This window comes from Ochlerotatus camptorhynchus, unplaced genomic scaffold (genome assembly GCF_037179485.1).
Source record: "Ochlerotatus camptorhynchus isolate MF236.1 unplaced genomic scaffold, CSIRO-AGI_Acam_v1.1 ptg000222l, whole genome shotgun sequence".
NCBI classification, from domain to species: Eukaryota; Metazoa; Arthropoda; class Insecta; order Diptera; family Culicidae; genus Ochlerotatus; species Ochlerotatus camptorhynchus.
The window spans coordinates 4,070,743-4,092,222 of NW_027040712.1; the positions used below are offsets into that span (position 1 = coordinate 4,070,743).

General features: G+C 40.9%; 3 protein-coding genes across 12 annotated transcripts in view; 1 reads left to right on the forward strand and 2 right to left on the reverse strand.

Moving 5' to 3' along the window:
• Klp31E (kinesin-like protein 31E) overlaps positions 1–12,847 on the reverse strand; it is a 124,035-nt gene extending 111,188 nt beyond the window's left edge. For 3 of the 10 annotated variants that reach the window (XM_065225183.1, XM_065225186.1, XM_065225177.1), the window contains exon 1: positions 11,828–12,846. The gene's annotated coding sequence lies outside the window, so the exon portion shown is untranslated. Of the gene's footprint in view, positions 1–11,827 lie in introns of all 10 variants that reach the window. The other 7 variants (XM_065225182.1, XM_065225181.1, XM_065225180.1 and 4 more) reach the window with 7 other exon arrangements.
• A 3,358-nt stretch (positions 12,848–16,205) lies between these two features.
• On the forward strand, positions 16,206–18,029 carry grsm (granny smith). The gene is made up of 2 exons (XM_065225144.1): positions 16,206–16,898; positions 16,961–18,029. The coding sequence occupies exons 1-2, from the start codon at positions 16,266–16,268 to the stop codon at positions 17,888–17,890; spliced, it is 1,563 nt and encodes a 520-aa protein (XP_065081216.1). The 5' UTR covers positions 16,206–16,265; the 3' UTR covers positions 17,891–18,029.
• A 110-nt stretch (positions 18,030–18,139) lies between these two features.
• Ankrd49 lies at positions 18,140–18,958 on the reverse strand. The gene is made up of 2 exons (XM_065225145.1): positions 18,734–18,958; positions 18,140–18,677 (listed from the first exon to the last, which is right to left on the reverse strand). The coding sequence occupies exons 1-2, from the start codon at positions 18,915–18,917 to the stop codon at positions 18,166–18,168; spliced, it is 696 nt and encodes a 231-aa protein (XP_065081217.1). The 5' UTR covers positions 18,918–18,958; the 3' UTR covers positions 18,140–18,165.
• Positions 18,959–21,480: the final 2,522 nt, after the last annotated feature.

Consider the following 21,480-nt stretch of genomic DNA (forward strand, 5'->3'; position numbering starts at 1 on the left):
ATTCACTGTATGTTAAGGGGGTTTCAATTCAACCCTAATAGCAGCGCAGAAAAAGTAAAATCTGCACCGAGTTCTACGAGCTTGGAACGATGCACGATGGGGTGGAACCAAATAACGGGTGCCGTGCTCGATGCTCTTGTGTATGTCACGTCCATTCAACCGAATTTGGTGCTTTTTAGTCTCGTACAACAACGTAAGTAGGTATGTGCTCCCGCTTATTGCTACACTGCAGTCGTACATACTCGAATCATCTGGCCACGACAGATGAGTATTTATTTGTCTGCTGCTGATTTCAATGGGAAGGGGTACCGTTGCACAATGGTTCCCCATAGGCCATTAATAACGTGTTAAAATGCAATAGAGGTTTACCTCGATCGATATAACGTAACTGTCATTTTTGACTTCCACATGCCACATGATGAGCAGGACACGTGTGTATGAGAAAAGTTAGCGAAAAAATTGACGGACATCCCGACCACATTGAAGTTTGCTGTCTTGGGCAAAATTGTCCAGTGAACAAAAATGAATTGCTAGCTTTAACTTGGCAGCTCTACTAGACTAAAATTGGAAAAATTGTGCAGATGAACTATTGGATGGTGGACTTCTGAATTCCTTCACCTATTCCTTCATATCCCTGAGAAAGTTCATCAGCGCTCGCAGCGTTGGTTCTTCTTTATTTCTCTTATACCAAACTCATTCGCGCTTTTAACGGTCAGGAACCTTGGCAGCCAGAATTTTGATCAGCAGAGGGTTGCCGAGTAGTTGACGAAGTTCAGCGGCCTCCAGATGCCCGCAGAGGTGCTCTACTGCATTCTCGAAATGAACGAATATTTTAAATTTGTCCGGCCTGCAATATCTGCAATTCTGGATCAGCAGTTCTGGACGCCCGTAATACCAACGCAGCTTCTCAGTGATATGCGGAATCGATTCGGGAAGCAAAAGTTTACCGGACGCCAACTCGTAAGCATCGCCTTCGAGGCATTCCTCCTGCAGTCGCATCTAGTTTTCGTTGGACGTTTTGTAGGCCGCTTAGATCAATGACCATTGTGCTGGTATACCCGAGAGCTTGGGGATTTCGAATTCACAGCTGTGAATTTTTCGGTTCGGCCTGCTTCTGCCCGTTCTGGCTCATTTTTTCGGATGGCTCGGAATGCTAACTTGTTTGATCCGAATCTTCCGAACAATCGTCGTCCTCCTCGTTCTATCCTATTTTCCTCACTCAGCTTCTGAAATTACTTGCTACCTTTGCCAGACAAAGCTATTTTCCACAGCGTCATCGTCAGCGCTGTTCGAACGATTTTTGGTTTGTGTCCATCCGCTCAATCTGCACCCTCTTCTTCCACGAGTTCTTTGATTTCATCTCCAGCTTCTCTCCCTCAATTAATGCACGCTGCTCTCTTTCTCTGTCTTCCCAAACAGCATTTTCGCAGAGTAAAAGGAATAAGTCCGCTCGGCTCGAGTGACTAAAGACTATTGAAAATTTATTTCGATTCAACAACTACTGTTTCTACGAAGGTTGCTAAGGTACAGTAGAATATAAGGCAATATGTACATAGCATAGGACACCGTAGGTTACTTGGATCTCTTGTAACACTCCTTCCTAAGCTACGAATCCTAATAATATCTTGAATTCTTCCAGCTTCTGAGTCATCAGTGGTTTGGTGAAACCGTCTGCTGGCTGCTGCTTTGTGCTAATATATCCCAGCTCGACGACTCCTTTTTCTAGCACATGTTTGACGAAATGATACCTGATGTCTAAATGTTTGGTTCTGAGATTGTAGCACACCGGATCAAAATCCCTTGCATACCAAAAATCTGTGACTGGAAATGGTGCCACCATAATGCTTCCTGGGTAGTGCGGGAAAGCGCGATGTATTCCGCTTCGCATGTGGATAGCGCCACTGTTGGTTGTCGCTTAACATTCCAAGTTCTGCTACCATTCTTCGGTCCGCTCTGCACCTTTAGGTCTTGCAAAATATTTGCCTTAACTGCGTCAGACGTCAACGCAGTACCCGATGCCTCAAGTCCCATAATCATGGGTTCGTAATGCTCCGGGAGTCCCATCAGCAACAACGCAGCAAGCCATGAATCATCGACCTTGAACCCGATTCCCACAAGTTTGTGTGCCGTGGACATCAGTTCGTCGACGTACGATTCCACGCTACCGCAATTGTCCAACCGGATCGACGTTAGCTTCCTCAGCAACCCGATTTTTCGCGTCAGACCGTTATCCTGAAAAGCATTCCGCAGCTTCTCCCACGCTTCCTTGGCATCATTCGCGTCCTGGACCAGACTGTAATTTGTCGTCTCCAGGCTCAAACATATGGTGGCCAACGCCCACAAACTAACCTCTCCGTCGACTTACTGGCCGTCCCGTGGCGACACAGCGCACCAGGATCCCTCGCGAATGAGTGTCATTTTTATGGCGAAAGCCTACGTCGTGTAATTTTCGCGACCCTTCAGCTTTTCTATAAACGGCATGCCGACTCCACTGATTTGTCCGTTCCCAGCGGTCCGCACTCCAGCTCCATTTCTTGCCTCCGGCTCTCCGGCTCCGTTTTTGGAGGAGTTTCCAGCACCGCTTCCGGCTTCATTTGATTGCATCTTAAGTTAATTTTTTACTACTTTAAGAAACTTCTTTCTTCCGGCTATGACCAGTTCTGGGCCCATAACCTTTTCGCAGAGTAAAAGAAATAAGTCTGCTCGGCTCGAGTGACTAAAGACTATTGAAAATTTATTTCGATACAACAAACTACTGTTGCTACGTTGGTTGCTAAGGTACAGTAGTATATAAGGCAATATGTACATAGCATAGGACATCGTAGGTTACTTCGATCTTTTCTAACACAGCATCTTCGCCTTCAGCTTCTTATTATGTCACTTGTGTCGAGACTTCTGCTTTATATTCAATGTCTTGACATGAAAGTTGACACTGGATTTGTCAAAGGCTTCCAGATATGAGCCTACTTCTTGGCTTCTTTGATTTGCTGCTGACAGGATGGAAGTACCATTTATTTGACTTTAGTCCCTCCGTTAGGCCTACGCATTTCTCAGGATGACCAATGAATTTTCATGTTTAAATTCCCGAATTTTTCCCGGTTTTCCCGGATCAAATTTCAAGTTTTCCCGGTTTATAATATTCAGAGAAAAACAAACGTATTCAGAGATTAGATTATTTTCCAAAACGTGACCAAGTGCAAATTTTTGAAGTTGTGTGTGGGAAAAACATATCTTTATTAGTAAAACTACAAGATAAATTTTAAACATTATAATCAGTCTAATAACCCATTCAGCCCAATAGCATTTGTTTATTTGGTTCTACATCAACAGACTGGGTTTAGTCCTAATGATGGATTAAGCAATACTAGGAAATACAATATAGTCAAGAAGTAACAAGCTGCAAAGTCGTGAAGTCCAACTTAATTCCTAATTCTTACAAATATATCACGGAATCTCTGACGCAGCTTCCCGCGTGCCAAGTGAAAAACAAATAAGGAAGCAACACGACTGAAAACCCTTTGTAGCCCATTGATAGCACCATACGAACTATAGTTTGTACGACGAAAAGGTATCCTCAGCATTGCGTTGTTACGGAATGCTCGTGGTTGAACGGTAACGTCGATTCTGCCCTGTAGAATGTTTGCCAAAAACAGGCCCCTTGTCGTATCTCTTCGACCCCACAAATGATCCAGGTGAATCAACTGGCACCGACTTTCGTAGCTTGGAAGGCGATGAGGATCCCTCCAAGGCAATCGTCGAAGGTCAAACCAGATGAATCGTCGTTGAATAGACTCTACTCTTTGTAAAGGGCGAACACGAAATTATTGCGACACATTCAACAGGGCATAACTTTTTTACCAAATTTTGCACACTTTCTCATTGATGTGTATTGTGTACATGCTGTCAAACTCGAAGTCGTGTTTTTCGATTCAACGAAAATGGACGTGAACCAACGCGAGTTGAGAGAACAAATTCTTTCCAAACACCTGGAATTTCCTGACCTGTCGCTCCGGCAGTTGGGAAAAATGTTGAACATTCACCATTCAACCGTCTCCAGAGTGTTGAAGCGGTTTCAGGAGCGGTTGACGTTGGACCACGGCAAAGGAGCTGGAAGAAAACCGGGACCGGAGAACAAAAAGACGGAGGGAAAGGTGAAGCGGATGATTAAAGCAAATCCCAACGTCTCAAGCCGTGATTTGGCTAAAAAGATCGGCATGTCGCAGAGCTACGTCCAGAATGCAAAGAAGAGAGCTGGACTACATACATACAAGGTACAGAACTTCCCAAACCGCGATGAGCGGCAACAATCGACGGCTAAAACTCGGGCACGGAAGCTCTACGAGAAGATGCTGACAAAATATGGCTGCTGTGTGATGGACGACGAAACGTATATAAAAGCCGATTTTAAGCAAATTCCGGGGTTGGAGTTTTTCACCGGCAAGAGCAAGTTAGATGTGGACGACACATTTAAGAAGAAGAAAATGTCGAAGTTCGCCTCCAAATATCTCATTTGGCAGGCCATCTGCTCTTGCGGACTGAGGAGTGAGCCTTTCGTGACAAAGGGCACAGTAAATGGCGAGATCTACAAATCTGAGTGCCTCGAGAAGCGCCTTTTGCCGTTCTTGCAGCAGCACGACGAAGCTCCGCTTGTCCATTTTGTTACAAAGGACATGAATCCGCCAAACTGTCCGGAGCTGCGCCCGGTGGAGCAGTACTGGGCAATAATGAAGCGGGAACTTCGGAAGAGCAAGAAGACAGTCAAAGACGAGAAGGACATGTTAAGAAAATGGAAAAAAAAACTGAGAAACTGGTACCGGATGACACTGTAAAGACTTTGATGGAGGGCATCAAGCGAAAATGCGTTCAATTTTACACTCAAGGCTCCATCGATTAACTTTTCTTTTGATTTTTGAAGTAAATATATGTATAAAACTACCCTAAAATTTTGGTTTGATTCTAAACATTATAAGAAAATTGGCATGACATTTTCGGTGTCGCAATAATTTCATGTTCGCCCTTTACACTGTTTTGGTAATTGGGATTCCATACAGGGCAGCAGTATTCTAACACCGACCGGACGAGGGAGCAGTAAAGCGACTTCAAACTATCCTGAAAATGAAGCCGAGCGTTCTGGATGCCTTGTCGATCACGTACGAGATATGCTGGCTGTATGTGAGTTGACAATCTAAGATGACTCCCAGATCCTTAATGTGATTCACACGATGTACGTCAACTCCCTCTAGGATATAACTGAATGTAATTGGATGTTTCTTCCGTGGGAACGTGATTACTGAAAATTTTGTTGGATTTACAACCATGCGGTTCAGTTGGCACCAATTAGCAAAAGCGATGAGTTGGAGTTGGAGAAGGTGGCAGTCAGCGATGGCTCGGATTTGGAGATAGATTTTCATGTCGTCTGGGAACGACAGTCGTGGACCGTCGAGGACGAAATTGACGTCGTTGAAATACACAAGAAATATAAACGCCAGAACAACATGTGAAAAGGGCATACAAGCTTTTTGTAAACAAACCTTCTTATGCCCTGTTCTCGCCACCCATATGACACCAACGCAAACCTTTAACATCACCGGGTAGGGGACCGTTTCCCCTTCCCGATGATATTGCTGGTTTGCGAGGGCGACCCTCGGTTGGTGAGAAAAGGGCCTACAAAGGTTTGTTTACAAAACGCTTGTATGCCCTTTTCACATGTTGTTCTGGAACGGGCCGAGGTGGCTACCTTGCAGAATACCCGAAGTGGCAGGGAACGAAGGAGATCGGCAGCCGTCGATTGCAACTTCCAACTGACGATCAGATAGATAGGATGCGAACCATCGTAGGAGACTTCCGTTTATACCGAGCCTATCCAGTTTGGCGATCGCTATAGGATGGTTCAACTTGTCGAAGGCGGCTGATAGGTCAGTGTAGATGACATCTGTTTGCATATGGTCTGTCTTACTCTCCGTAATGTACGAGGTGAGACACAGAAGGTTGGAAGTCGTCGACCGCCCTGTCATGAAACTAGCCTGGTCTTCGCTCAAGTGCTGCTTGAAGTGAGAGGCTAATGGTTCCATAACGACCAACTCGAACAGTTTAGATATGGCACACAACGATGCGATGCCACGACAGTTGTCGGTGTTTCTTTTGTATCCTTTATGCACTGGAAACATCTCAACTGATTTCCAGCAGGAAGGAAACACCCCACTGGAGAGGGACATTTCGAACAGAAGGCAGAGGGGAGCCACCAGGCTATCGATGTGTTACTTGAGAAAGACGGAAGGAACTCCGTCAGGTCCAGGCTTAAATGAAGACTTCAGTTGCGAAGCCACCCTAGTTATCATAGCGAGGTCGATGTTGATGGCTGCCAAAGATTGACCACACCCAACCGAGGGATGTAAGATTCGCTTACAATTATGTGGGATTCATCATCAGAGGATGTTAGTGGAGACCGCATGAACCGATGATGCGATATACCTAGCTGTGGTCCAATGCAAGAAAATTGGAGACCGAAAAATGTAGAGTGTATTAGTGAGGTAAATTAGTTGTGTGTGTGTGTGTGTGTGTGTGTGTGTGTGTGTGTGTGTGTGTGTGTGTGTGTGTATGTGTGTGAGTGTGTGTGTGTGTGTGTGTGTGTGTGTGTGTGTGTGTGTGTGTGTGTGTGTGTGTGTGTGTGTGTGTGTGTGTGTGTGTGTGTGTGTGTGTGTGTGTGTGTGTGTGTGTGTGTGTGTGTGTGTGTGTGTGTGTGTGTGTGTGTGTGTGTGTCTGTGTGTGTGTGTGTGTGTGTGTGTGTGTGTGTGTGTGTGTGTGTGTGTGTGTGTGTGTTTGTGTGTGTGTGTGTGTGTGTGTGTGTGTGTGTGTGTGTGTGTGTGTGTGTGTGTGTGTGTGTGTTTGTGTGTGTGTGTGTGTGTGTATTCAATCTAACCCCCACTGACCGGCAGTGGTATTATGGAAGAAATTTGCTTACAACAATCCTTGATGTAACAATTTAAAGCAAGTTTAGTCCGGGAGTTAGAAAGCGATAGCTCTACTGCAGATTCAGCAACCCATTTAAGAATGCCTGGTAATTCACGTCCATTCAGAGGTTACTTTCACATACAATAAGCCCCGCATGTAAACACTACCGTTATCATATGAATAATGGTACTGCAAACACACTTCCAGATTTCGAAATGTGATGTTTCGAAATCTGGCGCGTATTTAGTAATATATGGAAATATGCATTTATGATTTATTATAAATCAGATAGATCTCACCAAATTCTGCCTCCGAAAAAGGACCGGTTTGTTCACTCGCGGTAATCGAAAAAATCTTCCGCGTTGTTTTTACAACCCAACACGACATTTTGAATCACATTCGAAGTTTTTCATTTGCACTGAATTTTTGCTTGACACCTCATTCCGGAAGGCAGAACGCCAGCACCAAAAAAAGAAAAAAAATGCCCGGTAAAACTCTTCTTGTGAGGGAGGCAAAGCACCAAAAACAAGCGAAATGAAAAACCGACCGATGCGACACCACAACAACACAGCTACTTGAAACAAATTTTTGTCCCAGATTTTTCACGTTAATTACAATATCACTAAAAAAACTTCTTAAGACGTGATGGATCCTAATTTACAATTAACCACACGCGAAAACTGATATTTGTTTGCTTTGGTACAATTAAAAAATATGCGAAAAACAAATGAAATCAGCGTTAGCGAAAACAAAACCAACCGTTCGCTGGCAGAGCCTACTGCGTTTCTCGTGTATTAGTGAGGTAAATAAGTTATGTCGAAAAAAATAGGAATCCGATTGCCGACTGGACTCGAACCAAGAACGCTTCGATCATCAGACCTGTGCTTTCTCCACTGCTCTCTCCATGCTCCTGAATATGGATAGCCTAAAAGCAAACATGAAGCGCTCATTTTCTCGCATACTCGACTTCGTATGCTTTTTCTGCTGGAGAGATTCGAGGCAAGTGTGTGCGTCGTTCTACAATGTGCGTCGTTCTACAAGCTTACTGGTATAGTCGAAAGCGTAGATAGAATACGAAATGAAAAAGACAAAAAACCATTACATCGCCTGTAAGGTCAACTTCTAACATTCGCTGCGATGTTCATGAACAGAGGATGATAGGAAACGGAACCAACGTTCATTGTAATAGATTTTTGGTTTGCGTGCAGACATTGGACATTGACCTCAGGAATTTGGTTGCCTTCAAGTGCAATAACTAAAGGAGGATGGTGTGGAACAGTCTTTATCAACGGAGAAACAGCCATAGACAAATGCGGAGCAGTATCCTGAGCGGTGACGAAGCAAAGGTCTGAGATACGATTGTTCTCATTAACCACGTGGTTGATTTGCTTCAGAATGGCTATACTGTAATGATCCAAAAGGCTTACAGCTCAAGAGTGAAATGCATTCAGCATAGTGTCTTAAAAATATTCCACACAGAAATTCAAAACAACCCAAAATTAAGTTCTTTTCACTCATCTCCCATGTTCCGTACGATAAGCCAAATTTGGGTAAACCGGCTCAAAGTAGTTTGCATTTAAGCCCGGCAAAAAAAATTACCCATCGCTAAGTTATTTTCAATTTTTTCTACCCAAAATTAAGTTCAATTAACTCAAATTTGGGTATATCGCATATTACTCAATTTTGGCTTCTCGTACGGAACTAGACGGTTGAGTCGAATCTTTCGTTCTATTTTTGATAACAATAGCGAGAGGAAATGAAACGGGCAGAGGTCAAATAACTCAAATTTGAGTTTAAAAAACCCAAGCGGTAGGTAGTTTTGTTTTTCTGTGCATGGCTCAGTTGCTCAGTAAGTTCAAGAGATTTGCCAAAATAAGAGGTCTCGAACAAGGTTGCAAATACTCATTTCAGCTGAAACAATGTTTTTTTTTTTAATTATGAAATAGTTAGATGCTATGATTATATTTTAAATAGGTAAGATACAAGAAGAGGTTGCAAAGAGTGTGTTTGACATATTAAACTTGTTTATTTCACTTCATGAGAGTCACAATCAGCGATTTTTCACACACTCACTCACTCACTCAGTGATCAGAAAATCGCTGATTGTGACTCATAGAAAGCAAAATTTACAGGTTTTATGTTTCAAACGCATGCTTTGTAACCTCTTCTTGTAAGTTACAAGTAAAACATGCCATCATACCATCTTTTGGTTTTATTATTCCGAAAACATTATTTTAGCTGAAATGAGTATTTGCAACCCTGGTCTCGAACTTAGAGCTTGTCTAAGTATCTCGATAATATCATTCGCTTTTTCTATATTTTATACAAGTAGTGGTGCTTGAGTCTTGGCACTGTAGCAGTTATTCAAAGTCTGTGAGGAATCGTAAAGTAATAGAATAACAAAAATTCAGAATCATGAAATGTCGCAGATCGTGAACATATTCAAAAGTCTGGGATGTTTGAATGTATTGTTAGAACGGGACATAATTTTGACATGTTGATCTATAAATTTTAAGCGTGAGATTAAAAAAATCTCTATTTAACATTCGTAATAGGTAGCTGCAGAATATCAAACAATATTATAAATCTGAGATTCACAAAAAAAATCTAAGAAACCAGGTAATAGGTACGGATATTCCAGGATTTCTATAGAACTCAGTGATTTCCAGAGTCTATATACAGGTCATAACTCCACACAATTCACAACTACAAGTGTTGACATTAGGGACCATGACCACATTTAATGTTGATCTTGAACATCTATTTATTCTATATTCATATCACAACGAAAAGTGTTTTGGAAATAACCTCGAAGCTCTAGAGTCACCTTCATAACTGATAATGTTTACGGATATTCCAGAAGCTTGGAGGCTGGAATTAAAAAAAAAATGCTTCAATTTCGGGAACCCCATAAAACCCCAGTAACTCGGGGAACTGAAGATAATTCACGATCTCTCTGATAATTGAAAATAAAACCGGAAATTTTTAAGTTACTATATTTTTTAATAAGAATCATAATAATTGAAAATTTCTTAAACTTCCGGCACCTACGGAGCCTTCGAAGCTAACAAAACTTTGAGATCAGAGATCAGGGTACTTTTGGAACACTCTGAAGGATTTCGGTAGATATTGTATTTTTTAATGTTTCAAGTTCTTGGCAGTCCCGGCAGTTTCAGAAGTACGCTGTAGTATAACCAACTAATTATTATTTCAAACTCAACTCTGTATGCCACCAGTGATGGGTCGCTTTGTTGGGACTTTTTCATTACCTTTTATTTTAGAATGCTGACGTAAAATCCAGTTGAATTCAACCCATCGTAAAATAGATAGTTTAATACTATTAATCTCCCTATCAAAATGCAAAATTTCTACACGTAGAACCACACTCAGTGTTTTCATTGAAGGTGCACTCGAGAGCGTAGCTAATTGATCCTTTGCATATTGCATTTTGATAGGGAAATTATTAGCATTACCTAATCTATTTTATGATGAGTTAACTGAAAATTAAATTGGATTTAACGTAAAAATTCTATAAATGAAAAAGCCGGGATGTTCTGAGACATAACATCTCTGATCATGCCTTCCTTCGGAAGGGAAGTAAAGCCGTTGGTCCTCGATTCATGAGTTGATGGGTCGATAGGTAGGGTACAGGTGTAGGAGCTGCCTCCCTGGCGTCGGTAGCATTGGTGCTCAGCACGGAAAACAAGATCGGCGGAAAACAAATCAAGGAAAAAAAAAAGATTAGATCGACTGATAGTTATAAGAATCTAGAAATAGAAATCTACTAAAATCTTGTTCAAACACTTGTTAAAACTTACTTCTAAATGTTATTATTATTCACAATATTAATCAGAAACTTGCTGAACGACAAATTCTTGACGGTTGATATGACCACTTGAATAAAAAGTGAATTGGTTGCAGAAAAATACTATCATAATAATGGTTTCATTTTATGTGATAAACTTTCCGCATAAACCGAACCACACATAGCTATAAAAACGCTCAAAACTCTCGCGAAACGCAAAATCTGCGCCAGCCCGTTGATTGAATTGCATAGACGGAAGGTGTCTCAAGATTATTCATATAGAATCTTTTTGGGGAATAATTATTAAAAAAATACACGATACATTTCTCCAATAGTTATTCCAAGATTTCACGAGAGCATACATAACAGTAACAACAAAGTTAGATGATTGCATTTTTGTGTTTAGGCATTGAGTGCCATAGATAGGTAATTTGAAAAAGTAGACTTTTTCTGATCAGATAATTTTGACGCCAGTTAGTTGACAATAAATTAGTATTGGTTCGTCGTGCCAATCCTGAAAATGTCCCATCCCACGGAAGGTTCCAAATCCTATCAGAAAATCCAATTAAAACAAGTATGCCTCCTCAAACCGATATTATCTGAACAGCGCTGAAACTGAATAGTTTCCAGCACATAATTCTTAAAAAATGATTGACATTTCCATGATTCTGCGGCGCCATTCGAAGACTTCTGACTTGTAAATCAACTTTTCAAGATTTCGTTAAAGCTACCCGTTACGGGAAGGGGTAGCCAACAATGTTTGCGTAGGAAGCATACGTACATACCTACAAAATCAGGCTTGCTTCCACACATAAGGTTCGATCCAAGATCGACCCCACCACTTAATACGTAGGTATGGACGTGTGCTGTGTTGTGTAAGAAGCGGTACAGAAGGAAGCAGAACAAAACTGATTGAACCTGTATGGGGCTTGATGATCGAACAACAACACAAAACTTATGAATGAAATTGAAGTTGAAGATCCGAGGAACCGAATCGAGACCGATTTGAATTTATATCGAGGCGTAGGTACGCTTAAGATTTATGCAAATCAAGAATATACAAACACTTACCTGTATTTCTCTTTCAGTTACAAAGCTGGTTGTAGTTTACGTTCCACTTTTTTATGATAATCCGGGGTTATTATTAATGATTCCAATCACACTACTAAAAACGCATGAATGATGGGCGTTGATTTCCAGACCATTCACGAATTCACACTCACTGCTTCCGATAAAAGATTTTACTGCTCCATTACACAGGAAACAAGAATTACGACACACCGATTTTCAATTTTCGCTCTTTGTCTTGAGAATATCGATCAACTTCTGCTGCACTATTTATGCACCACTATAATTTCAGGGTAATTTATTCCTTCCTGATATTTCACAATTTAGTCACTCTACAATGGAAGTTGAAATTTGTTAAACTAGGGGAGAAAATGAAGGAAAAATCGATCAGCTGAGGAAAAGGCACACACACACGGAAGGAGGGTTTTCTCCACCCCTCGACACGAATTCAACTTCACAACAGCGGCTATACTTTTCAGCGTCTAATGATCGAACAACTCCGTTCCAGGAAAATGCCTCAAGAAAAATCAAAACACGCAAGATGCCACTTTAATATGTACTGTCACTGTTACGAATGGAAAATAATGATTTTTATTTACAACGCTTTGGCGTTATGTACTGAGGCCAAACGATCACAGCAATCGATTTTCGCATGTTTCCATTTTTCTTTTCCACTGCTGTGTATGATTTATTCACCAATCGACCCCGAAAAAATTGCTTCTGGTTTCTTTCGATGATTTCACTCACAAGGGAAAAGCACAATAATCCCAGCAATGAAAAACAGTACCGAATAATTTGCGCTCCGCACACGGTCCGAGCAATTTTTACCAATTTACTCGTCTGGTTGAAACACACAATCAATTTTTATTTCTCACAACACAAGAGTGGGGAAACTGTCGCCGAGGAGGGCCAAGAAAAAGAATCGGATACAACAACGCGTCAATGGAACTACGAACCGCCACCGTCCATCAAACGCGAATGATTTCTGTTGACTGAATGAGCGCTCGCTTGCTCGCTCGCTGCTGAACACGAAGCTGAAAATCCACCTGCAGCAAGCAACGCGAAAGGAAAACCGAAAACAGAAAGCATAAACAAGATTGTGTGAGTGAAATGCAATCTGCGGTTTTCATTTTGTTGCTCTTGTTCGTTCGCAACATAATAAGCTGTCAATCATGCTCTGGCTGAGTACTGTTGCGTTCGAGGGGAGTCTAAAATGGGACATTCAGATAATTGGGTTGTTCAGCACTCAAAAAATGTATAACATCTAATGAATATTATGAGGTCCATGAAATTCATATGAAAAATCATATAAAATTAATGTGATCGCATAAATATCGATGAACATTTCAAATGGTCCTATCCAGGCATGGAATCATTGACATTGATTTCATGCATTCATTAACATTTATTTACCTCTAACTTTTTTCATCAACAGCATTCTGCAAAATAATGTATAGAGCTTTAGTAGGTTTTGTTATTAGCTACAACTTTTGTTCATAACTAAAATCTGTATCTCTTATGCATCACGAATTAGAGTGAGCATAACTTGTAACTGTTTTTTTTTAGTGAATGTAAAATACATTCACTAAAAAACAGTAGTGGCTTCGGTTTGCTCTGGTTTGTAGCTACAAAAGCTCCATACATCATTTTGCGGAATTCTGTTGACGAAAAAAGTTAGGGGCAAATGAATGTTAATGAATGCACGAAATTAATGCAAATGTTTTTCCATGCCTGGTCCTATCTGCTTTGATCGATTCTCTTCATCGACTTTCTCTTTTGATAACCACTGCTATGCAAACAGATTTCACGCTAATTTTACTACATAGTTTGATAAAGGAGCTTCTTATCTAGCGTCCAAAACGTCAAATAAACCAGAGAATGGTTTTGCAGCTGAGTTATTAACGAAAAAGAAAGTCGATGAAGAGAATCGATCAATACAGGTAGGACCTTGTGAAATATTTATCTAGAAATTATATGTGAAATTCAGATGAATTCCATTAAATTTGATCAAGGATGAAAATCATGAGCGTTTCCAATGGAAGCTACGTGAAAACTACACAACAAAAAAAGTTGTTGAATATTACATCGAAACTGCTGCAACCAGGTCAATCCATCGTTTATGTTATATCACATTGTACGATGTACATCGATTTTGCGATGCTTTTTGATATTATATCATTATTTCATACATCAGCTCGAATTACGTTGATCTATATTACTTTTTTTTTGCTGTGTAGATTTGTGCAGCAAACAATTTCATTTAATTTTACTATTATTTCTATCAAAATTACTATGCTTAACATTCATATAGTCAATTATACTGAACTCATAGTAGATTTAACTGTAATAAGCATAGTTATATTAAAAATAAGTGTTTTCTGCAAAATAGTTTTCCTAATGGAACCGAAATCAAAAATTTCATCAATTTTGGTACACTTGAACTATTTTGAATAAGTACGATTACATTAGCAAAAATCACTATCTTAGCGCCCCTTAGTGGGACTTTGTATGCGAGCGAGCTGTCAATGAATAGATTTAGTGTCAGAGATCAAAAATTTAAATCTCGATTCAAAATTCGAAATGAATGTCCACGCGATCGATAGCAATATTGTTGTGCTCAGAAAATGAAGCTCCATCAGATGATGTATAAAAATCGGTATATTTTTTTATATCTTTATTAAGGAGACTTTCAGCCGTTGGCTGGCTCGTCTCCGACTGGGGTATATTTTTGGAGTTGAACAACCCAATTGGATATTCTTAATCTTCTTCGTTTGTGGTTTTAGGATGCTTGCATTAATCATGCAAATTTACGAATTCTACTAGAAGTTGTTGTCCAATCCCCAGCTATTTCTCGGATTTCCCGATCAGTGGCCACCCTTTACTTATGAAAGAAAGATGGGAAGAACCTAGGGAAGAACATACCTTTTGGCGAGACGCGAGATGAGACATTAAACTCAGACTTCTTCCGGTTATGACAGCCGTGGCCGTCGAAACCCAAAACGTTCTTCCTCCGCCTTCGGGCCGGTGAACCAACCCCGGGTACACACTCGGTCCCGACATGAAACCTATTTCGTTCGTTGTTACCTATGTTCCATCTATTATCCGACTACACTCACACACACTCGTGAATCCATTTCATTCCACAGCTTCGTTTCGAAACCGACTACGTTCTTTAGCTTTCCGGCCAGAATGTTCGAAGCGAAGAATTGCAGCTACACATTGTAGCGATTGTAGCGTACAATTTTGTTGCGCTGCGAATACAAAATGGCGAGGCCAAAACGTAATGGGAGACTGAAACGATATGAAAATGAATCGCATGCCAGTTGTTGTATGATTTGAACGATTTTGCTTCAATTCTGTTCTTGAATTCATTTATTGTTAATACCTTTCAAAATTTGAACGGTGTTGTTGATATTTTTATGATATGTATGATGAATCATCCCATTTAATGTCAATCATCAGCCAATCGGATATCTCATATTATTTTCAATGTTAAAGAAATCGGATAGCTCCCCGTAAAAAAAATTCAATAAAAATACAATGATTTTCATTGTCATTCTAACAATGTCAAAATATTGGACATTTTTTTCCATTTAAATAAAATCACAACGAAATTCATGGTTCACAACAATGAAAAACATGGTATGTGAGAAATTTACAGTAAACAAGGGGGTTGTTAAGCATCTTAACAATAAAAAAAAGTGATTTTTCTGGAACAAATTTGATCTCATCACACTAATTTTTATTGTTTGAGCATTGTATCATAGACAAACAGACATAACACATTGAATATTTCTCACTGTAAAACATCGTCGCTAAAACATTACCACCATCTGTAGAGTACACTGTGGTGGGCACTACGCTGAACAGATGGCGGTAGTGTGTAAACGTCAAACGCAAGGGAATTGAGTACAGGTGGCGGTACTACCAACTACAATACTTTTAAATTGTTCGTTAAATGCTTGTTCGATCAACAACTTGCGAGTGTTATGTCTGTTTGTCTGTGATTGTATCTTTAAAAATCGAAATTTATTTTTTCTCTTGTACAATAATTCAACAATAAATTTTAATGTACATGAAATTCAACAGTGAAAATCATTGAAATTTCGTTGTTTTATTATAATTATTTTTTTTTTGGGTCTAAATGATTAATCATGCAATGACAGCATGGTGAATTCGCTCAGTGCAAATTAAAAAAAAAGGCACGCAGCCAATGATTTTTTTTGTTGTCGATATTCCGCACGCAGCTGCGTTTTTATTGAAACGTCAAGCACCGGCGTTGCATTTTTGCAACGGGTGCATCAAAAATCTGCATTTTCATTGGCCGCTCGCTGCTTCCTCGGAGATAAAAGCTTTTCTAGGTAATCCCATCATCAATCAATCGTTCAATAGGTACAGTGATAGTGATAAACATTAATTGAAGGAATTCGCACACCTCGTGATGAGCAAACTACGCTTCCACCGGAAGCTTCAGCCGTCTGATCCGCACCAGTCACCTGTGCTGATCATCGGCCAGCAGCGTCATCTGGGTGACCTTTCGTTCGACCGAGTCCGCTGTAAGTTGGAGCCCCGCGTTTCGCTGGAAACCTTCACAAAGGCCATTACCTATCTGCATCCGGCACCGACGGATACCTGTTCGCTGTATTTGGATTTGGCCAAAGTTGCCGCCCTGCCTACCAAGGCTTCCCGGCATAACTCCGAATCGAGGGCGCACGCTCTGACCAAGTTGGTCCAAACGAACACGTCCGGAGTGAACGAATCAATTGTGGTGGTTTGCGAGAAGGATAGTCTATTTGCTTCCGGATGTGCCGTGGCCCGGGCTTTTCCTTTGTACAACAGGAAGACGAGCAAGGTTGGCGGTTCGGGTGCAGCGGAATTAGTAACAATTAATGTGGAGTTTGTCCTGGTGGATAATGAGGAACTCTCAGAGCAAGATGTCAAAGTCATCGAGTATGCTGCGCGAGGAATACGTCTGACGGCGAAGATTGTCGATGCTCCGTGCAATGAGATGAATGTGTCCGGATTCTTACAGGAGATCGAAACCGTAGCCAAGGAGTTGAAGTTGGTACCAAAGGTGAGAATTTTGATGAATAAAAATAAAAATTAGACGATGAAACAATTATTAATTCGTTGTAGGTTATCCGTGGCGAAGAGCTGCGAGAGAAAGGCTTCGGAGGAATTTATGGCGTAGGAAAGGCAGCTTCTGATCCCCCAGCTCTGGCAGTGCTATCCTATGAGCCAGAAGGTGCTACCGAAACCGTAGCATGGGTTGGTAAGGGCATTGTTTATGACACTGGTGGTCTTAGCATCAAGGGCAAAACTGCGATGCCTGGCATGAAGCGAGACTGTGGTGGAGCCGCTGCCATTCTGGGAGGATTTTATGCCACCATCAAGAGTGGCTTCAAGCAAAACTTGCATGCCATTTTCTGTCTGGCCGAGAACTCCGTTGGACCTAATTCGACACGCCCGGATGATATCCATCGCTTGTACTCTGGATGCACGGTTGAGATTAACAACACCGATGCCGAAGGTCGTCTAGTGCTGGCAGATGGAGTCTGCTACGCGGACAAAGACTTGAAGGCAAAGGTCATTCTGGATATGGCTACCTTGACAGGAGCTCAAGGAATTGCTACGGGAAAATATCACGGTGCTATTCTAACCAATAGCGGTTGCTGGGAAGACAAAGCGTTGATTGTCGGTCGTAAGACGGCCGATTTGGTCTCGCCCGTTCCTTACTGCCCTGAGTTGCACTTCACCGAATTCACCTCTGCGGTGGCTGATATGAAGAATTCGGTCATGGATCGTGGCAACGCTCAAGTCAGCTGTGCCGGATTGTTCGTTGCTGCTCATCTTGGATTTGAGTATTCTGGAGTCTGGATGCACGTCGACATGGCATCTCCGGTTCATTGCGGCGAACGGGCCACCGGATATGGAGTTGCTTTGCTCCTGGGACTGTTTGGAAAACACAGCAAGGCCGATCTATTGCAGCAAGTAGCTGCAGCTGCCGAAAATGGTACTCATTATGATCCTAACGAGCCATCACTAAAGAAAGCTCGTGTTGACTGAATGTAGCTGGTCCAAGGTCGGTTACGGTTACAGTAAACTGTTCATACATGTGCAAGCATTTAAATGCAGTTAGAAATTTTGTAATCGCTTTTCTGAGAAAAATACATCTAGGATTTGTCATAAGACTGCCCCTAACAAACCCGTTTTTCTTAGGGCCGTGACAACCACTACTTCCGCCAAATCATTCTAAATTGAGTCTCCTTGAGGTTGAATCATTACAAATGTATTGCTTCCCAACATCTTAAAAGTTAATTCTACTTACCCTTTACCTTAATCTAATCTAACAATCCCGTTTCCACCGTCAAGGCCGATTGTGCCATTGCAAACATTGGATATGACATTCCACCCCTCTTAGCAATGTCGGCAGCCGTTTCCTCGGAATTATTAAGCAAACCGGGCTTGACTCGATCGTCCATTAGCAGCGTAACCAGCGTGCTTCGACAGTTGGAAACTGTGGCGGTAATGTGCAACGGTGTTTGATCTCCCTGCGAATGGGCATTAATGTCCGCACCATGTTGGAGCAACAGGGCAACGCATTCGGCATTGTTCCACTTGCAAGCCGAATGCAACGGTGTCCAACCCAGTTCGGTCCGTGCTTCCAGATTGGCTCCATGTCTCAGCAGCAGCTTGGCCATTTCTACGTTGTTGTTGTAGCACGCCTTATGCAGCGGAGTGTAACCGTCGCTATCAATGACATTGACAATCGATGGCTTCTTGCCAATGACTTCTTCGAGCACTTCCAGCTTGTTCTCACCTGCAGCCCACAAAGCCAATCGCTCCAAAGATGCTAGAATCGTTGTGAATGATTTACTTATACATAAGACGAAAACAAAAGAATCTTACCCTTCGGATCGTTGTCCTCCTCGATCAGCTCGTCCGGATCGTCCCATCCGCTGACGAACATCCCCTTTGGAGTGTTGCGCATTTTCTCTTCCAAATCTTCTAGCGTTTCGATTTCGTCCCTTTTGTCATCCTCGATTTCGTGGGCTATTTTCTCCCATTCGGCGCCGGTTTTGTGTCCCGCCATTGTGGGATTTCGACCGATTTGCGTACGGTTTGTTTCTGTGGCAGATGTGTTTCAGGAATCTGATTTAGGAAATAGTTTCCAAATATTAACTGCATCGACCCACAGTGTCTGATGTAAACATAACACCATGACACTTTTCTATAGGGTGACCATCAGAGTAAGTGTTTTGGCTGCGTCTGCTCGAAGGTCAATGAATTCTGGATCAACAATAGAAAAGGGCCCATCATCATTTGTACACAAACCGTTCCAAAGCCCATTCCTCGCGTCACTTTTCAAATAGACCAATCAGGCATAACATTTGATAACGGCACAAAAGCATTTGTAAACAAACTTTCTAAGGCCCTTTACACGCGAACCAAAGTACACCCACGCAAACCAACAACATCATCAGAAAGGGGTAACTACACACAAAGAACAAATATTGTTGCTATAAAAATAATGTAATTTTAAATTAAAAGTTTTCCAAATTGTGTAGTTTTAACATTGAAAATATTCAAAACGAAAGTTATTTTTTTGGTTTAAAAGTGTTTCTTTTACTTTTCGACTCGTAATTTTAAAAGTGATTTTTTGAAATAAAAGTTGTTGAACTGTCAAAAATACCTCTTCATTGCGATGTTTTTGGCAGTACTGGACTTCGGTTTGGCGCTAAATATGACGAGCGACACAAAACAAGGCGAAGCAGCTTCCAATTGAATGGAAATGGAGTTTACACTTTACTCACTTTGCTTCCACCCCAGCTTCCACCGGATTTACCAGGCAGAAAATAATTAAGGTGAGAATTTTTGGGAATGATCGCATATATAATTTTCATTATTTTAATTTTGCAGAACCGGAACCGGAAAGCTAACCGGGATGCAGATTATCGCTTTCAGCTTCCGACATTCTTGAAGATGTTTCGCAGGGCCAATGTTGGACTTCATCATAGTTCAGAGCACCAGATTTGGACCAACTTTACTCAACGGATTGAATTCATCTAGTATCCAGGTAATTATGCATTACATTATCCAGGACATTACCTCAAGAGTTGTTCAAACTTGATTGTAATTTTCAGTGGAACGGAACTCATTCTTACAAATAACCCAGTCTAACGCTCTGGTTCGATCTCCCGATATGGAAAATCAACCCATGACCGATACGGCATCATCGGCTGAATATTTTCGATTTACGGGTGTTCCGCCGATTCGAATGTTTCCACCACAGATGCCTGTTTTGTTCCCCTTGTGTGTGATGGAGGATTTATCATGTACGTGATCAACGTAGTGCAGCAACGACATCAGCATGTGTTGTTCAACCGAGTCTTCAACTCGGTGCTGGGAATTCCGCAGTAATCACATATTTGCCTCAGTTTTTCAACAACAAATAGCGCATCAAATAAAATAGTTCCCCATTTGCCAAATCAGTGACTGATGTCCAGAAGGAAGCCACCCACCGCCACGACGTTTTTGAAAATCGGGTAGTCATAATGATTTATTGTTATTGTTATTGATGTCAAGTGATAAAAATATGTCTGGATCTATGTATTAACCAAATAAAAACTGTTACCGCGAGACAATTAATCTACAGATCAAAGCCATAAGCAAATCCACATAGTTGCACAAGGTCCGTTGATGTCGATACCAGTTTCAAGAAAATGAAATGAAAAGTAGGGTAAAACAAAAACGATCGCTCGTTTACATAATATGCCTGCACTATTTATCTAGGAACGCTCATGCTTTCGAGTGAAGAATAACACGCCCACGTGCGTATACCAAGGCATAATTTTCCCTCTCGGTTTATCCTTAAGGAAGGATATGATTTACTGTTTAAGCGCTACAAATGTTTCAAATTCTTATTTGTTAACCTTTTCAGACCTGAGTAAAATAAACCAATAAGCTTAGAAAAATGATGACCAAATCCCGGTTCTGAAAAGGACATAGTACATAAGGACTCAATATATAAGTTAGCCCTTTGAAGGACAAGTGGCATTTTTTCAGCTTAAAGTTAGGAAACTAGTGAAAGGCCCGGTATTAAAAGGGACATGGAAAATTCCGTAAGAACAGGAAAGATTTTTACATAATTATAAATCACTTATGCAATACGTAGACCTAAGATCACTTTGAACAGAAATTGAAAATAAAGTTAAGTTCGAAGCTTACTCCAGGTTCTTCATTGAATCCGAAAAACTCTCGATCCATAGAAGTGAAAACTTCTCTCCTAACGGAGAAAAAAGTAACTTCAAGAAGCAGTTTTTTGGCATAGGTGTCACAAAAGCGAAAGACTCTCTAATCAGAGAAGAAAGTAGCTTTTGGCAGTGACAAAAACACATATTAGAATTTAAAATGTAAAGCGACGTGAATAAATTGAAAATAATGGTTTTTTTAACTGAAAATATTTAATTTTACGATTGAAAATACCACATGTCATTTTAAAAGTTTGATTTGAATTAGAAAAAAATATACTTTTCTTTCAACACTGTCTGGCTTTTCATTTGACAGTAATACAATTCGTTTTGAAAGTTTAAGCTTTTAAAATGTATGGCCGAATTTTTTTTGAATTGACAGTTGATTGACTTTCGTTTTGAAAG

What these genes read in the sequence shown, in the direction of transcription:
- grsm (XM_065225144.1), top strand. Translation starts at nt 16,266, where the DNA reads ATGAGCAAACTACGCTTCCACCGGAAGCTTCAGCCGTCTGATCCGCAC. An exon ending in AGTTGAAGTTGGTACCAAAG is followed by an intron (nt 16,899 to 16,960) that starts GTGAGAATTTTG and finishes AATTCGTTGTAG; the next exon opens with GTTATCCGTGGCGAAGAGCT.
- Ankrd49 (XM_065225145.1), bottom strand. Translation starts at nt 18,917, where the DNA reads ATGGCGGGACACAAAACCGGCGCCGAATGGGAGAAAATAGCCCACGAA. An exon ending in GGAGGACAACGATCCGAAGG is followed by an intron (nt 18,678 to 18,733) that starts GTAAGATTCTTT and finishes CAACGATTCTAG; the next exon opens with CATCTTTGGAGCGATTGGCT.